This window comes from Schistocerca serialis, chromosome 2 (assembly GCF_023864345.2).
Source record: "Schistocerca serialis cubense isolate TAMUIC-IGC-003099 chromosome 2, iqSchSeri2.2, whole genome shotgun sequence".
Taxonomy (NCBI): Eukaryota; Metazoa; Arthropoda; class Insecta; order Orthoptera; family Acrididae; genus Schistocerca; species Schistocerca serialis.
The window spans coordinates 369430583-369450448 of record NC_064639.1 but is presented as its reverse complement, the minus strand read 5'-3'; the positions used below and the strand labels follow the sequence as shown (position 1 = coordinate 369450448).

Genomic DNA, 19866 nt, shown 5'->3' with positions numbered 1-19866 from the left:
AAAGTTCGTGGTAACACACACACACACACACACACACACACACACACACACACACACTGGTAACGGTCCAATTCAGAGACGAAGACGTAATCTTCAACGGTCACAGTACACGTGGTCGACATCCGGCGTGAACATAACTTCGGGGCTGGTTCTAGCTTCTAAATAGCTGTCTCCAGCCAATCAGCATTTGGCGTAGTGATACTTCCTGCAGGCCATGGCTCGAGCTCCCCGTGCAGGAAGTAGTGCTCGGAATATCTGTTTCCATTATCTTGTATGTAAATAGCCGGTTTTTGCCACGATGGTTTTGGTACGCCTTGGGCATGGACAACCTCTCCCTCTGTGGTATAATATGGGTTGCCGGCTCTCAGAGGCTACCTTGGCTGTGGCGTAGCAGTTTATAAAGAGGTTTTGAAAAAGCATTGCTCTAAAAATTAATTAGAAAGCAATAAAGTACACATGCATGTAAAAGATGACAAAGAAATGTATCAAACAGTCCATTGGACTTCAAATTTATGAATCATCTACTTTTTTCCCCTGAGTTGTTTGATGCGGAATCCTCGAATTTTTCTCCATTATTTTGTCATCCATCTCAGAGTATCACATTGCAAATTACGCCCTGAATTATTTGCCAGATGTACTCCAATCTCTGTCCTCCTCTACAGTCTTATGGTTTTACCCTCTGCCGCTCCCTCTCAAGCAACAGACGTTATTTCCTGGTGTCTTAACAGATGTCCTATGACCTGTCTTTTCTTCTTATCAGTGTTTTCCATACATTCCTTTCGTCACCGATTGTACCTTACCACTCCACCTTATTTCAACATTCTCCCGCTGCTCTACATCTCAAATGATTCTATTTTCCTCTCTTTCAGTTTTGCCACAGTCCATGTCTCACTACTATACACTGTGTGCTCGGAACGTAAATTCTCACAAACTTCTTCCTCAGATTAAAGCCTATCTTTGATACTAATAGACATCTCTTGGCCAGGAATGCCCGTTTTTCGAGTGCTGGTCTGCTTTTGATGTCATTGCTCCGTCCGTGTTCGGTTATTTTTCTACCTAGGCACCACAGTTCCTTCACTTTTATCTATTTCGTGATCACCAATTCTGGTGTTAAGTTTCTCGCTATTTTCATTTCTCCTACTTCGCATTACTTTCGTCTTCCTTAGATTTACCCTCAGTCCATATTCTTTACTCATTAGATCTTTCATTCCATTCAACCCATCCTATAATTCTTCACTTTCACTGAGGATAGCAATGTCACCACTGAATCTTATAATCAATATCTTATCACCTTGAATGTTAATTTCACCCTTGAACCTTTCTTTTAATTACGTCATTGCTTCTTCTATGAATATATTGAACAGTGGGGCCGAAAAATGCATCTCTTTCTTACATCCTTTTTTAATCCGAGCACTTCGTTCTTGGTCTTCCATTCTTATTGTTCCCTCTTGGGCTCTTGTACATATTGTACATTATCTGTCTTACCCCATAACTTACCCCTATTTTTCTCAGAATTTCAGACATCTTGTAACATTTGACACTGTCGAACGCTTTTTCCAGATCGATAAATCCAGCAAACGTGTCTTCTATATATTATTCTTCTCAGCAACTTGGATGCATGAGCTGTTAAGATGATTGTACGATGATTGTCACAACTGTCAGCTCTTGCAGTCTTGGGAATTTTGAGGACGATATTTTTCGAAAGTCTATGGTATAACGCTAGACTCGAATATTCTTCAAGTCAACGTGATTAGTCGTTCTGTTGCCACATCCCAGTCGATTTTAGAAATTCCGATGGAATGTTATGTATCTCGTGTCCTTACTGGTTTTTAAGTCTTTCAATGTTCTTCTTAATTCTGATTCTAATAGTTGATCCCCTATTCTTCCCTTTCGCCGCTTGTTTCATTTTATATCACGTCATCAGATAAGTCCTCCCCCTCATAGAGGCCCTAAATGTACTCTTTCATCATATGTCCTCTCTCGTCTCCATTTAGCAGTGTACTGTTAATGTTGCCATACTTGTTTTTCATTTCATCGGAGTTTGTTTTGACGTTTCCTTACGCTGTCAATGCTCCCGACAGTAATTTCTTTTAGATTTCTTCACATTTCTGATGTAGCTATGTCGCCTTCGCTTCTCTGGACTTTTTATTTAATTCGTGAGTGACTACCGTTTCTGTATTCCTTCTTTTGTCGGTCAACTGAAGTATTTATTCTGTTACCCATGGTAACTTAGCTGCTACCTTCCTTGTACCTATTGCTTTGTCTTCATCTTCGGTGATTCCCGTTTTAGAAATGTCCGTTTCCCTTCATCTGAACTGCCTATTGCGCTATTTATTATCACAGTATCGGTAGCCTCACAGAACTTCAGGCATACCCCACTTCTTTGGACACTGATTCTTGCTGATTACTGCCTTAATCGTTAGCCTGCACTTTATCACTACTAAATTTGTGATCTGTGTCTATATCAGCCCCAGAGTATGCCTTTTAGTCCAATATCTAATTTTGTAACCTCTGCCTGACCATGAAATAATCTAACTGAAATCTTTTTGTATCTTCCGGGCTTTTCCAAGAATACCTCTTCCTCTTGTGATTCCTAATCAGAGTACTCGCTATAACGATCTGAAATTTTTTTGCAAAACTGAGTTAGTCTTCCTCCTCTTACATTTCTGCTGGAGTCCCATATTCTCCCGTATCTCTTTCTTCTACTTCTTTCCCTATAACTACATTCAACTCCCCATGACTGCCTTTACGTATTGAATTACGCGTTCAAAATCTACATATACCTTCGTCTTCTGCTTGCGACGTTGGCATGTGTGCTTGAATTGTTTTTGACGTTGTTGGATTCTGATCACAATAACTCCCGTTGCACCAATTTCTGCTGCTGTTGATATTGCCCTATACTCATCTGACCAGAAATCCCTGCCTTCTGTCCATTACACTTCACTGACGCCCACTATTGATGGAGCCTCAGCATTTACCTTTGCAGATTTTCTAGCTTCCTTACCACGTTCAGACTTCTAATATTCCACATCCCGACTCGTAGGACGTTATCCTTTCATTCGTTACTGAAGCATTTTCTCATGATCCCCTTGGCAGACCCTCCCCAGAGACCCGAATGGGAGACTAGTGCGCAATGTTTTGCCAATGGAGAAATCATCAAGACGCTCATTTATTACAGGTCACATTTTCTGTGGGTACATGTGATGTGTCTCTAATGCAGTGGTTTCCATTGCCTTCTGCATGCATATGCCGTTGATCATTGTTGTCTGTTCTACCTTTTAGGGCAAGAGACTGCTCTGAACCTCTGCCCGCTCCTCTTCCCTACTTGAAAAGGCCGTTGCAGAATGAGAGGATAACTTGTTCTGCCGGAAGTCTTTGGCCGCCATTGCTAATGACTGTTATTCAAAATTTAAGCAGTGGTGGGGTTTGAACCTAGGACCAAGCAACATTTGCGTATTAATCAAATACGCTACTCCCCTTTCGTTTTTCGATGCACCTATCTCCTCAGTTAAGATTAACATAAAAAAATTGAAAATCAAATCTTCCCCCTAATTGCACCGTCACTTCAACCCTACCACAAAAAGAAAAGATAGGAATTAATTTCAAGCTTTGCCCACAACTATTCCTGCATTGTCTCCCAAGGCGAAGGGATCCACAGTTCTATATTTTTTATTTTTTATATTTTCATTTATTTATTTATTTATTTTACATGATTATAATTAGTAAATGGGTAGAAATGAATGTTCTATAAAACAGAGTGAAAAGAAAATGTGAATGAGGTATAAATTACAATAACTTTTTATATGATTTGTGTTAATTCTGCTAAAATACTCTTTCTTGAGATATTAGTGCAATTAGAATTTTCTTGCCCATTGGCAGTGGCATTATCTATCTTCAAAATGTCATCGAAAATACCTACCACAGACTCAGTCGGCTTTGCTGATACCTCGGTAAATGCAGCTTTCCATGAGTCAGTCAATCTCTTTCCTACCTCGCCGCTTGTAATTCAGGCAGTTTTGTTTGATTTTGTGAGGTAAGTTACACTATGGCGGCAGGGCGTTTTACGAAAAAGCTTCGTAAATAACAAGCAAAGAGCGTACGGTATCTCGATGTTATCACCAAGCTCCACTTTTTCCCCTTCGTCGAAGATGTAGTCAATGGCCATCCCATTGAACCATGTAAGCACATGATGTTTTGCGAGGGAAAAGTAATAGTTACCCGAACATAGGAGGGTCCGAAGTCCAGTCACGTCAGGTGATGCATGATGGTAGCAAGCTAAGATCTTTTGTGTCAGACGCTAAACGATGGGTGACTAAACGAACGTGAAGCGATGTCCGTTGGTGTTCGGGAGATAACAGTCAGGGCAAAGTGGAAAATCTATTAGTCCGACAGCATGGAGCTGGTGTCTCATCGCACATATTTTGTTGGTGAGTTGATACTACGTTGCAAGCAGGGTTTTTTGGCCGAAAGTGGTGATGTATCATTTTCCACATACGCTATGCGATGGGCAGTATACGGACACCCCCCAAAAACATACGTTTTTCATATTGGGTGCATTGCGCTGCCACCTACTCCTTATCAGCGACCTCAGTAGTCATTACACATCGTGAGAGAGCAGAATGGGGCATTCCGTGGAACTCGCGGACTTCAAACGTGGTCAGGTGATTGGGTGTCACTTGTGTCATACGTCTGTACGCGAGATTTCCACACTCCTACACATTCCTGGGTCCACTGTGATAGTGAAGTGGGAACGTGAAGGGACACGTACAGCACAAAAGCGTACAGGCCGACCTCGTCCGTTGACTGACTGAGACCGCCGACACTCGAAGAGGGTCGTAATGTGTGATAGGCAGACATCAATCCAGACCATCATACAGGAATTTCCAACTGCATCAGGATCCACTGCAAGTACCATGACAGTTATGCGGCAGGCAAGAAAAGTTGTATTTCATTGGCGAGCAGCTGCTTATAAGCCACACATCACGCCGGTAAATGCCACACGACGCCTCACTTGGTGTAAGGAGCGTAAACATTGGACGATTGAACAGTGGAAATACGTTGTGTGGAGTGACGAATCACGGTACACAATGTGATGATCTGATGGCAGGGTGTGGGTATGGCGAATGCTCGGTGAACTTTATCTGCCAGCGTGTGTAGTGCCAACAGTAAAATTCGGAGGGGATGGTGTTATGGTGTGGTCGTGTTTTTCATGGAGGGAGCTTGCTCCTCTTAATTTTTTTGCCTGGTACCATCACACAGCACAGGCCTACATTGATGTTTTAAGCACCTTCTTGCTTCCCACTGTGGAAGAGCAATTCGGTGATGGTGACTGCATCTTTCAACACGACCAAGCACCTGTTCATAATGCGCGGCCTATGGCGGAGTGTTTACACGACAGTAACATCCCTGTAATAAGCTTGCCCTCACACTGTCCTGAATCCTATAGAACATGTTGGGACGTTTTGGAACGCCGAATTCGTGCCAGGCCTCACCGACCGACATCGATACCTCTCCTCAGTGCAGCAATCCGTGTGGAATGGTCTGCCATTGCCCAAGAAACCTTCCAGCACCTGATTGAACATGTGCCTGCGAGAGTGGTAGCTGTCATCAAGGCTAAGGGTGGGCCAACACCATAATGAATTCCTGTGTTACCGACGGAGGGCGCCACGAACTTATAAGTCATTTTCAGCCAGAATGAATATCGATACACGGGAGAGCTGTGTCTCGACCCGTGCCAAGGACGTCCGCGAGACGTGAGAAACCGGCATCAGGACCTCCAGTAGACGCTCAGTTAGGAAGGTGTGCTGACTGCCCCATCTTTTCCACTTACTTTTTATATAAAGGGCAGCTGCCCGTGCTCGGACGTTAAGCAGTCGCGGCCCTCCACAGCGTAAGGGAAGGGTGAGAGTGTCACTACGTATTGTAAATATGTGTCCTATGTATAGGAAATAACCAAAGCCTGCCTGAAGGAGGGCTGCCGATAGGGAGAGGATGGGTGCCGCATGATTGAGTTTTGACGCCATGCAGTGGTTCAGGTATTCCACATGTTGCAGGTGGTTCAAGTCCCGGAGTAGATTCTGGCGCACCATCATGTGTATAATCTGTAGCAACCGTCGGTAGTTTGCCATGACCGTTCAGCGCACATTCTACGTAAACGTGGCTTCCAAATGTCTCAGTTCACTAATTGGAAGGAGGGCGGCGACAGCGACCGGCGCGTGACCGCACCCAAAGTCTAGCGCCACCGTCTTACTGACGTATGGAATACTGCCAGCAGTATGTCCACATCGCTTGATCCAGTTTAGTATGCCGAGGACATCATCGGCGGATCAAACCAGCAGTAGCACGTCGTCAGCGTATGCCCTGTAGCAGAAGGTGACGTTCCGCAGTGTGATATCAGATAGCTTGTGATAGAGATTCCCGATGGCTCGAGCGCGACTGCATGAAGGTGAGTAGAAATGGGGCAACCTTTTCGCAGAAACCTCTTAATGGATACGGAGCCCACCGTCCGCCTTTGACCTAGACGCGAGAACTGGCTACTGCCAGAAGGATTTGCAGCGTGTCGATGAGCGCTGGGGGAATTCAGTCCATCACCTGAAGGAGGAAGCTATGGTGCACTCTATCAAAGAACTGATTGAAATCGATGGAGACGATTGCCACTCTCAATCAACACGCCATGGCGATCGATTCGCTATTAAGTTTCTGCAGTCGCTGGTGGCCACTTGTATGTTTGAATCTCCCTTCCGGATGTCTGTTCTGTGGCGAGAATCATTGGCAGGGCCTTCTTAACCTCGACTTGCCAAAAGCGTGGTGATGATCCTGTAATAACCGTTCAAAGTCTTAAGTGGCCGACAGTCAGTGACCGTCTGACTTTCCGGTGGCTCGTGTGGAGGTATGAGAAGTCATTCGACTAATGTTGGTGGTACTGTGCAGCTCGAAGACATGGTTTATAGGAACACTGTGACCTAGTGGGAGCACCATAATGACACGGAAGGTCCAGTAAACATAGAATAGTAATCCATCAGGCCCTGGTGACTTATTGATCGCACCTTTATCCTCCAACCCTTCAGAGGAGATTTCTTCCATTAACGCCATCACTGTTATTTTGTCATAGTGCGCGCCACCTACTGTAATGCTTCCACATACGCCTCATCATCTATGGTTCTTTCCTGGTAAATATGACCAAAATGATCTCCCTGGCTTTTACTACGGATGCTGGGGTGTTACACGAGCGACTGTCTCGCGTCCTAACGTGTGTGATTAACTGTGAGCGATATCCGTGCATGGCCGCCACAGTTGTGAGCATGGTTGGTACCTCTGCGAGCATTCGGTCGTGTCTTCGCGACAGCACTGCGGGAACTTCTAATCGGCACTTCGAGGCGATAGTATGTGAGTCTTGATTCGGTGTCGTTTTCATCGTCTGTCTGGCGATGAGGTTAAAGCATCTAAGTCCTTGTGTGCCACGTATTAGGAGCCTAGTGTTTGCTGGTGTCACGCAGCCGTTTACTTGGTAAACTGCGTAAGGATCTTGTTGGCGCACAGGAACCACCATGCCAAAGTCGACTGGTATCGAGCATGACGTTGTTCACAGTTGTGGCACGTTCCGGTGACTTGCCGACGGCACTCTGGGTTCTGGAGATGTGTTATGCTCATCTTCCAAAGACCATTACAATGCCAGACTTGTTGAGAATGGAGGTGCATCGCGCAGATATAGCTACTGTGATCTTAGAAGCAATGGCCCGGCAGGTACCAAGCACTGTGTCAGATCTTGTGACACATATTTACGATGCAGTCGGCTCGCCCTGTATCTTTTCCCACGATTCGAAGAAGTGAAGACCGTGAATCACAATACCCGGTTCCGAACATGCCGTGTTATGTGGGATTTGATCCTTGGGATAAGGGTTAAATTGGCCAGCGAATACATTGTGATCATACTGTTCTAGGAAAAAGAGGGTGACGTCAGTGGAGTAACGAAATTTGTTGTTGCCCGAGGGTGCATAAACACTAATGACTTGGGTGTCGAGTGCCGTGACCACTAATCTCAGTCCATGTGTGGTGGACACGTACAGGGTGTAGGTGGCTTCGATACAGTCACGCACTAATATCGCCATGTGTCACGTACGTTGTGTAACTATAAAAGTTCTGGAGTGTGTTCGTTCGTACTTCTTTCCTGTGTCTCGTATGGTTTCTCTCAGGGGTTCGATTTTGGCAAGAGAGCCAATCATAATGATTTTCATCACGGCCAAACGGAAGGCCTAGCATTGCGGGGATAGTGCAAGGTTATCCATAGTGGTGGTAAGAAGCGAGAGTCGCGAGTGTCGTCATACAACGAAGACCGGAACACTCCCAGTCTTATTCAAACCTCAGCCGTCTCCGTATCGGGGTCCACGACGTGGGCACTGAAGTCTGTTCTTGTTCCATAAGATTGTGATAGTTGACAGGAAGTGACCGAGCGGCCTCGCAGTGTGAACTGGAACCTTCCTGCACTAGAACATTCCTGCTGATCACATTTGCCGCAGAGGACTGGGAGACGGAGTGAGCCTTCCCCGCCCGTTCAGCAGATGCGGATTTAGTGGCAGTGGTGTCAGCCTCATAATTGGCGTCCTGTAAGATCGGTTGTTCTTCCTCCTGCGAGTTGGAGCTACCCTTTGCCGTCAAGGTCCTGCGGCGTCGCTTTCGTCATTTCGGTGAACGCTCTTTCCATTTGTGACATTCCGTCTCCGACGAGGAATTCCGAACTCTACTTTGATGCAGCTCACCGTGCTATTCTATCCTGTGCAATCCTCTTCATCTCGGAGTAACTACTGCAACCTACACACTTCTGAATCTGCATACTGTATTCGTCTCTTGGTCTCCCTCTACGAATTTTAGCCATCACGATCCTCTCCAGTACTAAACTGGTGATCTCTTGACGCCTCAGAATGTGTCGTGTCAACCGATACCGTCTTCTAGTCAAGTTATGCCATAAATTCCTCTTCTCCTCAATTCTGTTCAGTACCTCTTAATTAGTTACGCCATCTACCCACCTAATCTTTAACATTCTTCTGTAGCCCCACATTTCTAAACTTCTATTCTTTTCTTGTCTAAACTGTTTATCTTTCATGTTTCACACTCATACATGGCTACACTCCATACAAATACTTTTAGAAAAGACTTCCTGACAATTTATATCCATACTCAGTGATAACAAATTTCCCTTCTTCAGAAACGCTTTCTTTTCCATCGCCAATCTACATTTTGCGTCCTCTTTAATTCGCCCATCATCAGTTATATTGTTGCCCAAAGAGCGAAACTCATTTACTACTTTAAGTGTGTCATTTCCTAATATAATTTCCTCGGAGTCACCTGATTTAGTTCGACTACATTTCATTATCCTCGTTTTACTTTTGGTGATGTTCATCTTATATTTTCTTTCAAGGCACTGTCCATTCCGTTCAACTGTTCTTCCAAGTCCTTAGCTGTCTTTGACGGAATTACAATTTCGTCTCTCTGGATTTTTATTCTTACTCTAAATTTTTCTTTAGTTACCTTTACTGCTTGTTCAATGTACAGATTAGATAACATTGAGGATGGACTGCAACCCTGTCTGAATCCCTTCTCAACCATTACTTCCCTTTCGTGCTCCTTGACTCTTATAACCGCCGTCTGATTTCTTTACAAATTGTAAATAGCCTTTCACTCCCTGTATTTTACTCCTGCCACCTTCAGAATTTGAAAGAGAGTATTCCAGTCAACACTGTCAAAAGGTTTCTGTGAACCCACAAATGCTATACACGTTGGTTTGCCTTTCCTTAACCTAGCTTCTAAGTAAAGACGTAGGGTCAGTATTGCCTCGCGTGTTCCTGCGTTTCTACGAAATCCAAACTGATTTTCCCCGAGGTCGGCTTATACAAGTTTTCCATTCGTCTGTTAAGAATTCGTGTTAGTATTTTACAACAGTGACTAATTAAACAGATAGTTCGGTAATTTTCACAATTGTCAGCACCTGCTTCCTTGAAGTCAGAGGGTATTTCACCTGTCTCATACATCTTGCCTACAACATGGAAGAGTTTGGTCATGTCTGACTCTCCCAAGGCTATCAGTAGTTGTAAAGGATTGTTGTCTTCGCGCGGGGCCTTTTTCTGACTTAGGTCTTTCAGTGCTCTGTCAAATACTTCACGCACTATCATGTCTCCCATTTCACCTTCATCTACTTCCTCTTCCATATTCATAAATTGCGTTCAAGTACATCGCCCTTGAATAGACCCTCTATATACTTCTTCCACCTCTCGGATTTCCCTTCTTTACTTAGAAATGGCTTTCCATCTGAGTTCTTGATATTCATACATGTGGTTCTCTTTACTCCAAAGGTCTCTTTAATTTTCCTGTAAGTGGGAACTATCTAACCTCAAGTGACAAATGCTTCTACATCCTTACATTTGTCCTCTAGCCATTCCTGCTCAGCCATTGTTAATTTCCTGCCAATCTCATTTTAGACATTTGTATTCTCTTTCGCCTGCTTCATTTATTGTGTTTTTATATTTTCTCCTTCCATCAATTAAATTCAGTATGTATTGCGTTATCCAAGGACTTTCAATAGCCCTCGTCTTTTTACGTACTTGGTACTCTAATGCCTTCACGACTTGGTACTCTCCGGCCTTCACGATTTCGTCTCTCAAAGCTACCCATTCTTCTTCTTCTGTATTCCTTTTCCCTGTTCTTGTCAATCGTTCCCAATGCTTCCCTTGAAACTCTTTACAACCTGTGGTTCTTTCAGTTTAACCCAGTTTCATCTGCTTAAATTCCTTAAACTGCAGTTTTTTCAGTTTTAATCTACACTTCATAACCAGTAAATTGTGTTCAGAGTCCACATCTGCCCCTGAAATGGCTAAAAATGGTTCAAATGGCTCTGTGCACTATGGGACTTAACTACTGTGGTCATCAGTCCCCTAGAACTTAGAACTACTTAAACCTAACTAACCTAAGGACATCACACGCATCCATGCCCGAGGCAGGATTCGAACCTGCGACCGTAGCAGTCGCACGGTTCCGGACTGCGCGCCTAGAACCGCTAGACCACCACGGCCGACTCCCTGAAAATGTATCAAAATTTAAAATCTGGTACCGAAGTCTCTGTCTTACCATTATATAAACAAGTTGTAACCTTCAGTTGTCTCTTCCTCATGCGTTATCTTGTTTTATGATTCTTAAACTAGGTGTTAGCTATGATTATATTATGCTATGTGCAAACTTCTACCAGGCACCTTAATCTTTCATCACTTTCCCCCCAGTCAATCTTCACATACTGTTCCGCTTTCTCTTCCTTTTCCTACTCTATACTTCCAGTACCCATGACTATTAAATTTTTGTCTTCCTTAACTATCTGAATAATTTCTTTTATCCCATCATACATTTCTTCAGTCTCTTCATCATCTGTCGAGTTGGCATATAAAATTGTACTACTATTGTAGCTGTGGGCTCGTGTCTACCTTGGTTATAATGATTCGTTCACTATGTTGTATATGGTAAGTTATCCACGTTCCTATTTTTTATTCATTATCAAATCTACTCCAATTTCAGTTTATATTTATAACCCTGTAATCAAGTGACCGAATATCCTGTTCCTCCTGCCACTGGAGTTTACTAATTTCCACTATACCTATCTTCAACCTAACCATTTCCCTGTTCAAGTTTCCTAACGTATTTGCCCCAGTAAGGGATCTAAATTCCACACTCCGATCCGTAGAATGCCAGTTTTGTTTCTCCTGATGACGAAGTCCTCCAGAGTAGTCCCCGCCAGGAGATCTGAATGGGGGACTGTTTTACCTCCGGAATATTTTACCCAAGAGGACCCTATTGTCATCTTGCCGTACAATAGAGCTGGATGCCCTCGGGAAAAATTGCGACTGTAGTTTCCCCTTGCTTACACCGTTCGCAGTACCTGAACAGGACGGCTGTTTTGGTTGATGCTGCAAGGCCTGATCAGTCAGTCATCAATACTGTTACCCCGGCAACTACTGAAAGGGCTACGGCTCCTCTTAAGGAACCACACGTCTCTCTGTCCTCTCAACAGATACCCCTCCGTTGAGGTTGCACCTACGATACGACTATCTGCATCGCTGAGACCCGTAAGCCTCCCACCTGCGGCAAAGCCCATGGTTCATGGGGATGTACGATAAGGATTACATCCTGCTGTGAGCGGTGCCTCCAGTGTTCGGTGGTATCGATGACATTGTATGGAGTTCTGCTATTAGCCAAGCTGACTGATCGGCCAGGCATCGGTCCGCGCAGGGTGGGTCCAGAACTACAACGTTGATCTGTTGCGTCAGGTCGACGGCAACGCGGTGAGAGTCTCCGCGTAAGTTATTGGAAGGGTTGTCGGTGACGGTGGAGGTGCCACGTCCTGCGGAGGAAGTTGTATTGCCGGATGTTGGATGCACTCGGAACGTAGGTATCCTTCCTTGCCTCATCCGGAACATGTTTTAAGTTGGCGTCCACAAATATTCTCTTGCCCGGCAGCCTCCTATTTGGAGGTATGATGGTACGCGTCTTCTGAGTTCAACGCTTGCCTGGTATACTCCGTTGAGTACTGGATACGTCTTAAACTGAGTCTATTTTTCTTCCACGTGCTCTTGTACTGTGCCATAGGGGCGGAGCGTCGGCACAATGTCTTCCGCCGGCAGGATGTGGTTATAGCCCAAAGTCTCAATCTGGTATTGTCAACTTTGACTTTGCCAACATTTCAGTCTGTGTGGCAGAAGGGAGTCCTTACGCCATCTCTCGAAGAACCCTGTCTCATGTAACATCGTTAATAACCTTCACGTATATCGTGTTCCTTACGATCTAAAAGTGGACGCCGACGATGTCGGGATCTTGGCCTGTGCCTACAAAATGCGCTGGACGTCGAGTGCTTTTGGTCTGTCAAAGTCTTTTCTAAAAGCGAATTTCAGTTTTCGGTATTTTCGCGGTACGGAGTCACGTTAGTGTCGGCCGGAGGATGTAAACAAGGCGAGCGTACTAGCGCAGCAGAAGGAAACTCACAGCAAATCTGGTCTGCTCTGCTGCTACAGCAGGACTGCCCCTAGACCATAACACTCATTATTTACATATGACCAAAGAATGGCTTTATTCCTGTAAATGAATAATAATTATAAATCACAAATAATCAATAATAATCGTACCCGTATTCGTTGTTCTTCATTCGAATAAATATTGCTCGGGTCTGATGGTAACTGAAGCGCATTTCAAAACTGTACATTGCATATTAGCAGCGAATGGGGCCGCTCGGGTAGTTGGGCGGCCTAGGGCCTCTTGCCAGGGTTCGCGCGGCCTCCCCCCGTCGGCGGTTCGAATTCTCCCTCGGACATGGGTGTATGTGTTGTCCTTAGCGTAAGTTGGTTTAAGTTAGATTAAGTAGTGTATAAGCTTAGGGAACGATGACCTCAGCAGTTTGGTCCCATAATACATTACCACAAATTTACAAATTCCAGCGAATGGACAAGTGAAGGCAAGCGCGCGACATCCATGTGGCTGTGAAAGGCTGCTCACTCAGCTGTAACAGCCGCGTGACTGTGTTCAAGTGCTCACTCGATGGTCATTACGTGAGGCAGCATCGATAACCTTCGCTCTCACACTGAAGTCGCGTGAACCCCCGCGAAAAGGGCACGCGCTACAGTGGTCTACTACTTGACGTTCCTTGCTTTCTCTGAGGTCATTGTTCTCGACATAGTCGTGTTTGGAAACCTTGTGTTTGTTAGTAACACCTAGGACGAAACCAGTTTTGAATATATGCTTGATGATAAATTCTCAAAAGCTAATCGTTGGTGTAGAATTTAGCAGCGAAGTATTTTCGAAATAATGCTACCATGTTTGGATCACTGATCAAAACTAGTGACGTAAGTCTGCCCGTGATAGTTCCAAGTGCCAGCGATCCTGTACGGATTCATTGATCACAAACGGTGTTTTTCCCTTCTTCTAGGCAAGCAAGTGTACTTTGCGACACTGAAGTTAAGAATTTTCTAGATGTGGGAGACGCCATAGTCATCAGCCACACATTGAAGATGTGGGTACAGCCAGAAACCACTCACACACTTAATATGATAGCTTCCACAAGAACTAATCTCGGCTATTTCCATTCACTTGTAACCTGCAGAATTATCATTTGACCACATCCATCATCGGCTACTAGCATTTCCGTGTAACGCAAGTGTCTCCACACAGATCACGTGTTCAAGAACTTCCGTCATTTGACATGTTTGAGCTCAGTGATTTCTGGAAATCTTTCATTTTATGATTAACATAAATCTGATGAGTAATGAAACAAATCTGCAATCAATACGTTTCTCTGTATCATTGTGAAATCAGATATAGCTAACATCCACCGACAACAAGTTTCCAGTTGGTGGTACGGTTGAGAGAAAGCCTAGATAATATCAACAACGAATTCCCCATCATGACTAGGGGACGCAGCAGGTTAGAACTGAAAGTATGTCTTCTGCTGGCAACAAGCAACCACAAACTTTTCCATTCATTGCAAGTATGGTTAAGAATCAGTGATTACAAGGCCACATTCTGTGGTGTCACCGCCAGACACCACACTTGCTAGGTGGTAGCCTTTAAATCGGCCGCGGTCCGGTAGTATACGTCGGACCCGCGTGTCGCCACTATCAGTGATTGCAGTCCGAGCGCCGCCACACGGCAGGTCTAGAGAGACGTCCTAGCACTCGCCCCAGTTGTACAGCCGACTTTGCTAGTGATGGTTCACTGACAAATTACGCTCTCATTTGCCGAGACGATAGTTAGCATAGCCTTCAGCAACGTCATTTGCTACGACCTAGCAAGGCGCCATTACCAGTCACTATTGATGCTGTAAAACATGTACCGTCACGAGCGATGTTCACCAATTATGGATTAAAGTTAAGTATTCCAGCAGCTACGTACGTTATTGGCTATATTAATTACCTTGTCCTGTTCCAGACCTCACGCCAGCCTGCGTGAGCTTAAACGCGTGCCTTTCGGTTTCCTCCTCGCGGGGGTTCACGCGACTTCAGTGTGAGAGCGAAGGTTATCGATGCTGCCTCACGTAATGACCATTCCATCAGTAATCGCTGGTGTGGACAGAAAACTTAGGAAAGATGGAAGATATTTCTATTTAAGATATATAATATGAAAATGAAGTTGGTAGATACGCTGACGTCATGGAAGATAGTGAGGGATGGGAAGAAAGAATCATGGCTCAATAACGATGTTGGAAACTTAATATGTAATTTTAGAGCTGAATGGTATATTCAAACGAGATTCAGGCTGCCGAACAAAAGATAAAGCAATACACAACAATAAAAGACAGCTATGTGCGAATCATCCAAGAAATTCAAAAGCAAGAACTCACACTGAGGAAAGTTTTGGTACTATGTAAAATCAGTCATTGGAACGTAGTTATATGTCCAGGCACTCGTTCAGCGTAGTAGGTCCCAGATCTGCTCTCATTAAGAAACGGTCACAATGCCCACATAGTACCAGGGACAGAAAGTTGGCTGAAACCAGATGTAAACAGTAATGAAATTCTAAACTCAGATTGGAATGTATACCGCAGAGACAGGCTGGACAGTGAGGGGGAGGCGTGTTTATAGCGATAAGAAGAGCAATAGTATCGAAGGAAATTGACGGAGATACGAAATGTGAAATAATTCGGGAGAAGGTCACGGTTAAAGCAGGCTCAGAAATGGTAATTGGATGTCTCTATAGGCCCCCTGGCTCATCAGCTGTTGTGGCTGAGCACCTGAAGGATAATTTGGAAAATATTTCGAGTAGATTTCCCCACCATGTTATAGTTCTGGGTGGAGATTTTAATTTGCCGGATATAGACTGGGAGACTCAAACGTTCATAATGGGTGGCAGGGACAAAGAATCCAGTGAAATTTTTTAAAGTGCTTTATCTGAAAACTACCTTGAGCAGTTAAACAGAGAACTCACTCGTGGTGATAACATATTAGACGTTCTGGTGACAAACAGACCCGAACTATTTGAAAGAGTTAACGCACAACAGGGAATCAGCGATCATAAAGCGGTTACTGCATCGATGATTTCAGCCGTAAAAAGAAATATTAAGAAAGATACGAAGTTTTTTCTGTTTAGTAAAAGTGACAAAAAGCAGATTTCATAGTACCTGACGCCTCAACACAAAAGTTTTATCTCAAGTACAGATAGCGTTGAGAATCAGTGGACATAGTTCAAAACCATCGTACAATATGCGTTAGATAAGTATGCGCCAAGCAAGATTGTAAGAGATGGAAAAGAGCCCCCGTGGTACACCAACCGAGCTAGAAAACTGCTGCGGAAGCAAAGGGAACTTCACAGCAAACATAAACATAGCCAAAGCCTTACATACAAACAAAAATTACGCGAAGCGAAATGTAGTGTGAGGAGGGCTATGCGAGAGGCGTTCAATGAATTCGAAAGTAAAGTTCTATGTACTGACTTGGCAGAAAATTCTAAGAAATTTTGGTCTTATGTCAAAGCGGTAGGTGGATCAAAACAAAATATCCAGACACTCTGTGACCAAAATGGTACTGAAACAGAGGATGAAAGACTAAAGGCCGAAATACTAAATATCTTTTTCCAAAACTGTTTCACAGAGGAAGACTGCACTGTAGTTCCTTCTATAGATCGTCACACAGATGACAAAATGGTAGATATCGAAATAGACAACAGAGGGATTGAGAAACAATTAAAATCACTCAAAAGAGATAAAGCCGGTGGACCTGATGGGATACCAGTTCGATTTTACACAGAGTACGAGAAGGAAATTGCCCCCCTTCTTGCAGCGGTGTACCGTAGGTCTCTAGAAAAGCGTAGCGTTCCAAAGGATTGGAAAAGGGCACAGGTCATCCCCGTTTTCAAGAAGAGACGTCGAACAGATGTGCAGAACTATAGACCTATATGTCTTCCGTTGATCAGTGTAGAATTTTGGAACACGTATTATGTTCAAGTATAATGACTTTTCTGGAGACTAGAAATCTACTCTGTGGGAATAGGCATGGTTTCCAAAAAAGACGATCGTGTGAAACCCAGCTCGCTCTATTTGTCAAAGAGACTCAGAGGGCCATAGACACTGGTTCGCCGGCCAAAGTGGCCGTGCGGTTAAAGGCGCTGCAGTCTGGAACCGCAAGACCGCTATGGTCGCAGGTTCGAATCCTGCCTCGGGCATGGATGTTTGTGATGTCCTTAGGTTAGTTAGGTTTAACTAGTTCTAAGTTCTAGGGGACTAATGACCTCAGCAGTTGAGTCCCATAGTGCTCAGAGCCATTTGAACCATTTGACACTGGTTCTCAGGTAGATGCCGTGTTTCTTGACTTCCGCAAGACGTCCGATACAGTTCTCCACAGTCGTTTAATGAACAAAGTAAGAGCATATGGACTATCAGACCAAGTGTGTGATTAGATTGAAGAGTTCCTAGATAACAGAAGGCAGCATGTCATTCACAATGGAGAGAAGTCTTCCGAAGTAAGAGTGATTTCAGGTGCGCCGCAGGGGAGTGTTGTAGGACCGTTGCTATTCACAATATTCACAAATGACCTTGTGGATGACATCGGAAGTCCACTGAGGCTTTTTGCGGATGATGCTGTGGTATATCGAGAGGTTGTAACAATGGAAAATTGTACTGAAATGCAGGAGGATCTGCAGCGAATTGACGCATGGTGCAGGGAATGGCAATTGAATCTCAATGTTGACAAGTGTAATGTGCTGCGAATACATAGAAAGGAAGATCCCTTATCATTTAGCTACAATATGGCAGGTCAGCAACTGCAAGCAGTTAATTCCATAAATTATCTGGGAGTACGCATTAGGAGTGATTTAAAATGGAATGATCATATAAAGTTGATCGTCGGTAAAGCAGATGCCAGACTGAGATTCATTGGAAGAATCCAAAGGAAATGCAATCCGAAAACAAAGGAAGTAGGTTACAAAATGGTTCAAATGGCTCTGAGTACTATACGACTTAACTTCTGAGGTCATCAGTCGCCTAGAACTCAGAACTAATTAAACCTAACTAACCTAAGGACATCACACACATCCATGCCCGAGGCAGGATTCGAACCTGCGACCGTAGCGGTCGCTCGGTTCCAGACTGTAGCGCCTAGAACCGCACGGCCACTCCGACCGGCGAAGTAGGTTACAGTACGCTGGTTCGCCCACTGCTTGAATACTGCTCGCTAGTGTGGGATCCGTACCAGACAGGGTTGATAGAAAAGATAGAGAAGATCCAACGGAGAGCAGCACACTTCGTTACAGGATCATTTAGTAATCGCGAAAGCGTCACGGAGATGATAGATAAACTCTAGTGGAAGAATAAACTCTAGTGGAAGACTCTACAGGAGAGATGCTCTGCTAGCTCGGTACGGGCTTTTGTTGAAGTTTCGAGAATATACCTTCACCGAGGAGTGAAGCAGTATATTGCTCCCTCCTACGTATATCTCGCGAAGAGACCATCAGGATAAAATCAGACAGATTAGAGCCCACACAGGGGCATACCGACAATCTTTCTTTAGACGAACAATACGAGACTGGAATAGAAGGGAGAACCGATAGATGTACTCAAGGTACCCTTCGTCACACACCGTCAGGTGGTTTGCGGAGTATGCATCTAGATGTAAATGTATAAGAAAACAGTAAAATGAAGCTTAAATGATTCCGTCTTTGAAAGTTGCTTCATGAAAGAAGTCAGCAGACAAAGGGAACTCGTTGAACCAGATGGGTCGCACGCTGGATTCAATATAAAATACTTCCATATGAAATTCGCAGAAACATCTCATACAACGTCTCTAAAACTACGAACTGACGTGACTGGAAGATGCAGCTGATAATAATATGGGTCATAGAGCACACGGGAAGGCCTGTAGTCCTGTATAACGTCAGTAAGATGCCGTATTAGGGAAGATACTCTGTGTTCATGTAAGACGATTTTAAATTGACCAAAACAAAACCACTTCCTATAAATCAAGACCGTCTCACCAAACACTGATTGTGTGAAATCTATCTTGCTCTGTTACTTATACCGTTCTACTGTTTGAGCAGATATTTGCAATTTCGTTTGTACAACAAGTGGATTGAATTAAGTCTAACAAGTACCACTCATTATGCGTGTCTTGCCATTCCATGTCACAATGATAAATGTTGAGTTACTTCTCGTTACAAAACGTTTCTCTCTTTCTTCTAAATGCATTTTTGTCCCTGTTCAATAGAGCCGTCCCAAATTAGCTCATGTTGCATTCAGCTGAACGACATTTGCTTACAGGGCCAGCAGTACACGTGGAATAATTAGTATATTAGCAGAAACTGAGTAGAGGTTCTGCATAACGCCAGCAACCAGATTTTGGGACGATGGATTTAGCTGTGTTTATAATCTCATTAGATATTCAAACTGTATAATCTGTTGAGTCATATATTAAACAATATGTTGTCCTAATTCTGAAATTATTTTTTCTTCAGAGTCAATATGAGCCCTGTAGAATATTCGCAAGTATTGGCCTTAGCACGTAAGCAGAGACTTAACTGCAACAAAAGACTAATTTACAGTAAGTCTCAATACAATTAATTTGCTACTTACCTCCATCACACTATCCAGCAGCATACTGAGACATCATCTTGCACTGGGATGAGAACCGCTTATGCCTGAGCATCACGCTTCTCTGGAAAGAAATAGAGGAAAATTAGTTCACTGAGGGAAAGGTATTAATAAAAACCATTCACTACAAATAAAAGTGCGAATGACTTTCAAACTTCGTTCTACAGTGAGCCTCAGGAAACTTCGAGCGAAGAGTACGTCTTAAAATCGTGATGTATTTCGGACTGACGATCCCACAGAGATTTCTTGTTGTTATTTTCAGAGTG

The 19866-nt window shown here is 44.0% G+C and overlaps 1 protein-coding gene across 2 annotated transcripts in view; it reads right to left on the bottom strand.

The window, feature by feature from the left end:
• Positions 1 to 19866, bottom strand: part of LOC126455553 (cubilin-like) — a 686613-nt gene that overhangs the window by 505738 nt on the left and 161009 nt on the right. For both annotated transcript variants that reach the window (XM_050091307.1, XM_050091309.1), the window contains exon 2: positions 19583 to 19664. In XM_050091307.1, the coding sequence (XP_049947264.1) occupies positions 19583 to 19606 (24 nt within the window). In that variant the 5' untranslated portion in view covers positions 19607 to 19664. The remainder of the gene's footprint in view (positions 1 to 19582; positions 19665 to 19866) is intronic.